Here is an 8,679-nt window from a genome sequence, read left to right on the forward strand (position 1 = left end):
TTTAACTTTCTCCACAGTTGTTCCGTTGATGTGCAGTGGTCTACTTGGTCTACTTATCCTCCTGAAGTCAGTGAACATCTCTTTTGTTTTTAAAACATTAAGAAATAGATTGTTGTCCCGTCACCATTCTTCAAGCTGGTTCACCTCCTCCCTATATGCTGACTCATAATTGTTGTCTGTGGGCTCAAAAAACAGTGATAAAGTGTTGATATTTTTCCCTCAGATCAGTTTTACACCTGTTTCAGAACCAGTTTGGCACGTTTCAGAAGTGGTCTGTATGCTATGATTAGCGTAACACAGATGTGGTCAGAACAGGGTCAGTCCATCTCACGTGGTCCAATAATTGTAAAGTAGGTTGCTTGATCACTTTTAATTTTTTGAGTGATTCAATTTCAAGTTGAACACATCTGATGTGGGGGATCAGATACAAAGCTGTAATTTTCATAGAAATAAGTCATCTATAGTAACAGTCTGTTGCAAAAAGTTGGAGTTTGAGATTCCACTGGTTACAGAGCTAGGGCTTGTGGAAATTTGTGGAAAAGTCTACATTTGATATTGGAAGCAGTGAAGCATGCTCTATCACAGGGGGTTTTCAAACCTGCAGAGTTCAGCTCCATCCTCCAAACTATGGCTCTGTTTATGACACTGTTCATTTGTAAAACACTCAACTGAACACTGTAATTCCATATTTGGATCAAATCTATTCACACATACCAACTGTACACCTGTACCAACATGCTAGATCAGGGTTCTTCAAATCTGGCCCTCGAGGGCCACACTCTTGCAGAGAATTCTCACATCTGAAATGTTTTGCATGCACACTATACTTACCTAGGTATTGAAAAAATACTGGTACTGGTAAGGTAGTAGGTAAGGTACTGAGCCTTGAACCATTCAAATTATAAATTGACCCTAAAACTGTAACTGTGAGTAATCTTGAGCATTACATTTGGACTTAACTTCCAAGTCTAAGGAACAAGAATATGCAAATCTTTATATATGTCCATTGTAATGTGCTCTAGAGACCAGTTCTTATTCCAAGGAGCTAGGACCATCCTGAGCCGAGATATTGAGGTTTCCGTAAACAGGTGTATAACCAAAATCTGTTGTGTGCCATGACACAAAGATGGCCATCATGGTTAAACCAAGTAAAAAAAAAAAAACTGGTGGTTTTGCAATGCCAATACATAGAGGTAATCACTGAAAAAAAAATTGACCATAAAAAATGGTCAAGCAATATATATTGGACAACTTGAAATGGAATGCCTCAGTAGTGAGCAGGGAGGTGGTGGCAGGGTGTAGCATTGTAAGCACTTCGAATGTTTGTGTAGATCTAGAGTGTTTGTTTCATGTGTCACAAAATCAACATGCTGGTAGAATTTTTGTAGCACTGATTTCAGGTTTGTGTGGTTAAAATCCATGGCAACAATAAAAAAAAATCCATCGGGATGCACTGTCTATAATATTGAATATACAGATTCTGCATATTTGACCCCTTGAGCAGGATGATCGATGTAAATTGTTATTATTTTGTTTAAAGATCTTTTTTTCATTTAGTACTGCCCTTCAGACGCTAAATAAGATAGTTACATGTCTCCCAGAAGACAAAATAATAACAACTTACACTGATCATCCTGTTCAAAAGTTTACATCCTCCTGGCTCTTAATGTATCGTGTTACCTTCTTGAGCATCAGTGAACGAGGACCTTTTGTAATAGTTGTGTACGAGCTCCTCAGTTGTCCTCAGTGTGAAAAGAAGGATCTCAACATCATATAGTGACTGTTGAAAAGGGGTCAAATATGCAGAATATGCTGGAAAAGCAAAGAATTTGCAGGACCTGGAGGATTTTTCTGAAGAACAGTGGGCACTTTAACTGCTCAGGACAAACAAGGGACTCATGAACAACTATCACAAAATAAAAAAGATAAGGACACACAGTATTAAGAATCAAGGGTATGTAAACTTTTGAATGGGGTAATTTTTATAAATTCAGCTATTACCTTGTCTTGTGGACTATATGTAAACATCTGTTATGTGAAATAGCTTATTCAGGACAGTACTAAATAAAAGACACCATGGGATTTTTATGATCCCTCTTATTTTGTTAACAGTATTAAGATTTAACAGATTCTGCAAGGGGTATGCAAACTATTGGGCACAACTGTAAATATGGTTTACCAAGGGTGTCCTGCAGAAAACACTGACCTCAACTCAGTCCATACAGGAATTTGCAGAGTTGTTGTTGTTTTTTTTTTTTTTTTGTGATTGTTGCGGCCAAAAAAGCTTGCTTCCCTTTCAAAGGGAACTTCAACGTTGCATTTAGCATAACACTATGGGAGCACCTCTCGCGCGTGACCAGCATCTGAAGCTTGTGTAAAATCATGCTTATTTATAGGCCTGCCATGATCAGGTGACGTGGCAATTAAGCGCGTCGTGTGATATAAATATGGCACCTGTGAACTGTGCCATCAGCCTTTATTATCTTCAGCGAAAAACTGCATGTCAGTTGTTTGTGTAAAGAAACAAAAAGACGCTTCATTTCCTTGCTATCTTTTCTCAAAATCTTAGAACTTTTCTATCCCTTTAAAAATAAAAAGAGAAGAAAAAAAAGGAATGAGCGAGAGAGAAAAATATGAGTGAGAGAATTCAGGAAGTGTGTTACGGCTTGCTCCCGTTTCATCACGGGGAATAGTGCACACTTTCTGGGTGAAGTGTCTGCCAAGGCAGCTAGCCGTCTCAGGTTCAGGGGATCTCTTATGGATCCGGAAGAGGAGCCGGAGACGAGCGCTGCCCTATCTCTTGCTCTGTCTTCTGGGTTCGGCTCTCCGCGGGATTTTGGAGCTTGCGTCGCAACTCCTCCTTCCGCTATGGAAATCCAAAAGGGAAGAAAAATACACACACAAAAATAATAGTAATAATTCCTCTCTGACTCCGAGGAGCCAGAAGGGTGTACTAAAAACTGAGAGCAGCATATAAAGAGCTGCTTGAAGTGATTACTAAGGTTGGATGAGCCTTTTTCTCCCCAGTGAAAGTAAATCCCTCACACTGAAGAAACTCCCCTTTCTTCCAGAAGTGCATGACAAAATATCAGGCGTCTAGGGGAAAACCACGCATAAGCCATATTTATAACCCCACGATGTTGAATTATTCGGCCACTGTGGGGAATGAACGGTATGGCTATTTACCTATGCTGAAGGTGGAGGAGGCGCTTGCGAGCTACCACTCCATCGACGGCAAGTAATTAGGGGGGCCGGCTTTGCCATCCAAGCCACCGTGTAAGGCAACCGTGGCATTAGTGGGCAAGGCCTACGCAGTAGTAGTCTTGCTTGTGGGTCACTGCAGACAATGACAGTGTTGCAGGCCTACCAAGCAGACCTGCTGAGTGAGCTTGATATATGGCGGCATTCAGCCAGTTTCTTCCCTGTTGTTTCGAGTTCACCCGGGCATCCACGAGTGGAGCCTGGTCCAGCACTAGTACGAGGGAGACCCAGAAGGCGAGTATGGCAGCCCACCAACCCCGCGGACAGCCAGGGGAACCGGGCAGCCACAGTCATGGCCTGCTACTAGGCCTGATCTGAGAATGGTCATAAAGGCCAAACAGGCAAAGAAGAGCGGTCCTGAGGGGCCGTGGAGGGACGTATCAGGGGACATGAGGTTGTTAGGGCAGTTAGCCCCCAGTGCTACTGTAGGGCTTCCCCTAGCCAAGGCAGTCCCAAATTTTCAGTGTTCTTTTGTCAGTGAGCTGTCACAGGGCAACGAAAATCTGATGCTTTACCTCCAATAGAATGTGGGATAGTTAACGTCACTAAAGACCATCTGGCAGCGTGGAAACTACTGCCAAACGTGTCTCCATGGGTTCTGTCTACCTTAGAAAAGGGTTACCGGGTCTAGTTTATAGCTAGACCCCCCGGTTCAGAGGTGTGCTCACCACAGTAACAGACCAGAGCACAGACCAGAGCCCGACGTTAGCGCAGGAAGTAAGATCCCTCTTGGACAAAGGGGCCATAGAACATGTACCCCGTTCCCTGAGGGATGGAGGTTTTTACAGCCGATATTTCCTGGTCGGCAAAAAATAGGAGTATGCGGCCAATTTTAGATCTGCGTCATCTGAACTGTACTGTTCGGACATACAGGTTCAAGATGCTGACGCCCAAACTTATCATTCCACAGACTCAGTTTGAGGACTAGTTTGTGACGATAGATCTAAAAGGTGCATATTTCCACACAGAAATATCGCTAGCTTTATCCCCTCGCACCTTCACAAAGTGCATGGATGTCATTCTGGCTCCATTGTGACTCCAGGGCATCCGTGTACTAAACTACCTGGACGACTGGTTAATTCTAGCACGATCCAGGGAACTGGTGGTTCAACATCGAGATGTTGTTCTCGCCCACATGAAGAGCTTGGGGCTCAGGTTGAACCACAGAAAAGTATGCTTTCCCCAGTGCAGTGGACAACTTTTCTAGGGGTTATAAGGATTCTACTACAATGAGGGCATTTCTATTCCCAACATACGTAGGGTCAATCCTATCAACACTGAGCAGGATAAAGCTGGATCTTGGGAGTTTGGCCAAGCGGGACTGCATGTGTTCACCTCCGAGGAGACAACACACGGCCGGCTGTGGTTCCCCCTCACTCCTCCCGCACAATTAGGGCTGGACGCTATGGTGCACATGTGTCCGAGGTCACATCTGTACGCTCCCCCCCCCATCGCTCTGCTCCCACAAGTTCTAGCCCTGCTAGATGGCACTCCTTGGGAGATTCCCATCTCCAGGGATCCACTGTAGACCCAGTGAACTTTGCAATAGCTACAGTCCTGGAGTTCTTACAAGTCTCAAGCCGGAGGGCTGTCCTACTATCTGAAGCCGGAGGGCTGATTTATCACCCTCGGCCAGAACTATGGAAACCGTGGGTCTGGCCCCTGAGGGGCACCAGCTCATAGATTCTGGTCTCACAACTGAGGTTGTAGAGACCATGTTAAATACTAGAGCACCATCCACAAGGAAACTGTATGCACTCAAGTGGCAGCGTTCTGTCTTGTGGTGTGAGGAACATCAGCTAGACCCAGTGAACTGCGCAATAGCTACAGTCCTGGAGTTCTTACAAGAACGTTTCTCAGCAGGGTTGGCTCCTTCTACAATCAGGGTTTACGTGGCCGCCATTTCGGTCAGCCATGCCCCTGTTGATGGAGCATCTGTGGGGCAACATCATCTAACTTCGAGGTTCATGCGTGGTGTCAGATCTGCAGGCCGCACATACCTTCCTGGGACCTTTCTGTGGTCCTGGAAGGTCTGTCAGGTGCCCCATTTGAGCCCTTAGTGTCAGCCTCTGAGAAACTTCTGACTCTGAAGGTAGCTCTTCTGCTGGCCCTGACATCTCTCAAGCGAGTAGGAGATCTACAAGCTCTCTCTGTTGCCCCTTCCTGCCTTGACTTTGCCCCTGGATTGGCCAAGACCTTCCTGTATCCTATGCCGGATTATATTCCTAAGGTGCCTACATCGGCCGCCCACCCTGTGGTGTTGCAGGCTTTCTGCCCTCCTCCATTCCCCACACCAGAACAAGAGAGAATGCACCTGCTGTGTCCAGTAAGGGCTCTCCATACTTACGTCCACCGCTCCGGCCAGTGGCGTAAGTTGGAGCAGCTGCTGGTCTGCTTTGGCGGCGACAGTAGAGGTGATGCTGTGTAAAAGCAGCACATCTCTAATTGGTTAGTGGAAGAAATCTCTATTGCTTATGAGGCGCGTGGTCTCGCTACGCCTCTGGGCATAAGGGCTCATTCCACTAGGGCAGTCGCCTCCGCGAAGGCTTTGTCCAAAGTGGTATCCTTACAGCATGTGTGTGCTGCTGCAGGGTGGTCTACGCCACACAAATTCATTCATTGTTACAGCCTGGATATTCATTCCACCCTGGGCTCGAGTGTCTTGCAGTGACCCTTGGGCTTGGGTCTTTTTGAACAGGCCGTACCCTCAGTATGACGGAGTGGGTATTCTCATTCCCATAGTGTTATGCTAAACGCAACGTCGAAGTTCCCTTTGAAAGGGAACATCTTGGTTACGGATGTAACCCTGTTCCCTGAGTAGGGAATGAGACATTGTGTAGCTTTGTCATACCAGGACAGGCCTGTGAATTGTGTCTTCACTTCAGATAATAGAGCCTGATGGCACGGTTCACAGGTGCCATATTTATTTCATGCGACGCGCTTAATTGCCACGTCACCTGATCATGGCAGGCCTATAAATAGGCATGATTTTACAAAAGCCATTCAGATGCCGGTCACGCGCAAGAGGCGCTCCCATAGTGTTATGCTAAACGCAACGTCTCGTTCCCTTCTCAGGACACAGGGTAACCCAGACGTTTTGCTGCAGCGTTTTTCAAAATTTGCAATGCAGCTTTTGGAGGGTTTTGGGCTTTTTTTTTTTTCTTTGCAGAAAACTACTTGAATTGGTGAAATGCAATTGCATGAATTGTTTTACAGTGATATTTGTTGGTAAATGAGAAATTTTATTTTATTTATTATTTGTTGGTAAATGAGAAATTGAAGAGGGCTTTAGCAGAACCCACATTGGGATGCTGTCATATGAAGCATCTTGGCCCAAATCTGCAGAAAATCTGTGGTAATTTTGAAAAATTGCAAGCTCCTCAGAATATTCTGGAGTTTACTTGATTTGCTTAATTTCTGTGATCACAAAATCATGCCAGTCATGCCAGGCCTTCTTGCCACATATTAGTGCCCAACCCCTTGTGCTCTTGTGGCTGAATGGGCACAAATTCTCACAGACAAGGTCCAAAACATTGAACGCCTTCTCAAAAGAGTGAAGGCTGTATGGAGCAGCAAAGGGGGGAGCAAAACTATTAATGAAAATGGTTTTGGAATGGAATGTTCAGTTCTCAGGTGCCCACATACGGTGGGCCATATAGTGTAGATCAGGGGTGGGCAATCTTATCCGGAAAGGGCCGGTGTGGGTGCAGGTTTTCATTCCAACCAAGCAGGAGGCACACCTGATTCCACCTGTTTAATCAGTTGATCTTGGCTTTCAATAGATTCAGGTGTGGCTTCTGCTTGGTTGGAATGAAAACCTGCACCCACATCGGCCCTTTCCAGATAAGATTTCCCACCCCTGGTGTAGATCATTTAACACCCTTTGTAAGTATGGTGTAACATAGCTACATTGACTTTTGACTCTTTGAAATCTTGTCCTTCTAGTAATCTTCACCTGTTGGAGAAATCTAGTACAGGAAATAGCTGTGTTTTTATACGTACAGTATGTAATACACTGGCTCATATTACTGAAGTTTGACGACTAATTATATAGCTTTCTGTCTTTTATTCTAAGGCACTTGTTGTCCTTCTGGTGTGAGGCTGTACCGGATGGTCAATAGCACACTTCGTGTATACTGGAGAAGTTCAGATAGTGTCAGCGGTTACTCAGTTGAACTTTACAGCAACAACGCCAACTACACATGCAGGCCAGTGCTGGGTGTCAGCTCATGTGACATGGACCATGTACTGTGTGGTGACACCTACAGTGTGGTGGTTGCACCACTTACACTACATGGTTCCAAAGTCCTATTCTGCCCCAGGAGGCTGTACTTTGGTGAGATTTTATTTTCTGTGGTTGTTTTGATGTGATGTAAGAGAAACAGGACTTTACTGTAATTTTTATATAGATACATGATTATTGTAATTATTTATTGTTTTAAAGGCAAACATTTATTCAGGGACAGGTGGTTCCAAAAAATGCATAATAAAAATATATATACAAAACAGACACTAAATACAAACTACAGAAGTAGTGCTATTCACACTGGAGGAATTTGTTACAGTGCCAAGTAATTTACACTGGTTACAAGTTTCATCAAAATGTAACAACAAAGTTTACATGTACTCAGGTGTGATTTATTTACTAAGAGTGTTTCACTTATAATCTGATTGTAGTATCACCAGGTGTCTTTTACTCACAGAATGTAATTGGAATGGATTTGTTCTCAAATTAAACTACAAGGCATACAAATTACAAAAAGAGTTACAACCCACAAGAACTACAAGGCACAACCAATTAAATCCCCTTTGGGAACATATGTACTATTGGGGGATTGGTGGCCCAATAAAACAATACAGTGCAACCATAAACCTGAATCACAATTTTGCTAAACAGTTTTAATGGTTGGGATTTATAGGACACCTTAACACAACACAAATTTAGGATCTATTACAAATAATTCCAGTTAAGAATAAATGCTCATTGATGATGAAGATTTATGTAAATTCTGAAAATTTTTTTGTTTGTTTGTTTTTACCTGTAACAGTTTCCTGTGCTGGCAACAATGTTGGAATGGGTATGTAACCCTCATACTTTAGATCACTTCAAAACAATTGATGGAAATTGAGAAACACTTGAGATAAACATTGTGATTGCAATAAAGAACTAATAAGTGTCCAGAAAATAACACTTAATTGGATGCTCTTTGGTGATTTTCTAACATCTGTGCATTACATCATTCCCCAGTTACTTATCGTGGAAAAAGAAGTATGGATTAGCAGCTGTCATTATAAGGGTCTCTCTAGAAATTGATAGTGAGTATACTCTGAAAAGTGTCAATGTATAAATGTGTCCTCATGTGGTCTGATGCATGTGATTTATGGACTGTGACTATTTTTTTTATACTCCTTAGAGAT

At 43.5% G+C, this 8,679-nt stretch overlaps 1 protein-coding gene across 1 annotated transcript in view; it reads left to right on the plus strand.

Annotated features, from left to right (window-relative positions):
- Positions 1–8,347, plus strand: part of LOC128624250 (fibronectin type III domain-containing protein 7-like) — an 81,057-nt gene extending 72,710 nt beyond the window's left edge. Inside the window, exon 11 of the mRNA XM_053651737.1 lies at positions 7,337–8,347. Within this exon, the coding sequence (XP_053507712.1) occupies positions 7,337–7,632 (296 nt within the window). The 3' untranslated portion in view covers positions 7,633–8,347. The remainder of the gene's footprint in view (positions 1–7,336) is intronic.
- The last annotated feature ends 332 nt before the right edge of the window (positions 8,348–8,679 follow it).

The sequence above is a fragment of the Ictalurus furcatus genome, chromosome 20 (genome assembly GCF_023375685.1).
Source record: "Ictalurus furcatus strain D&B chromosome 20, Billie_1.0, whole genome shotgun sequence".
NCBI classification, from domain to species: domain Eukaryota; kingdom Metazoa; phylum Chordata; class Actinopteri; order Siluriformes; family Ictaluridae; genus Ictalurus; species Ictalurus furcatus.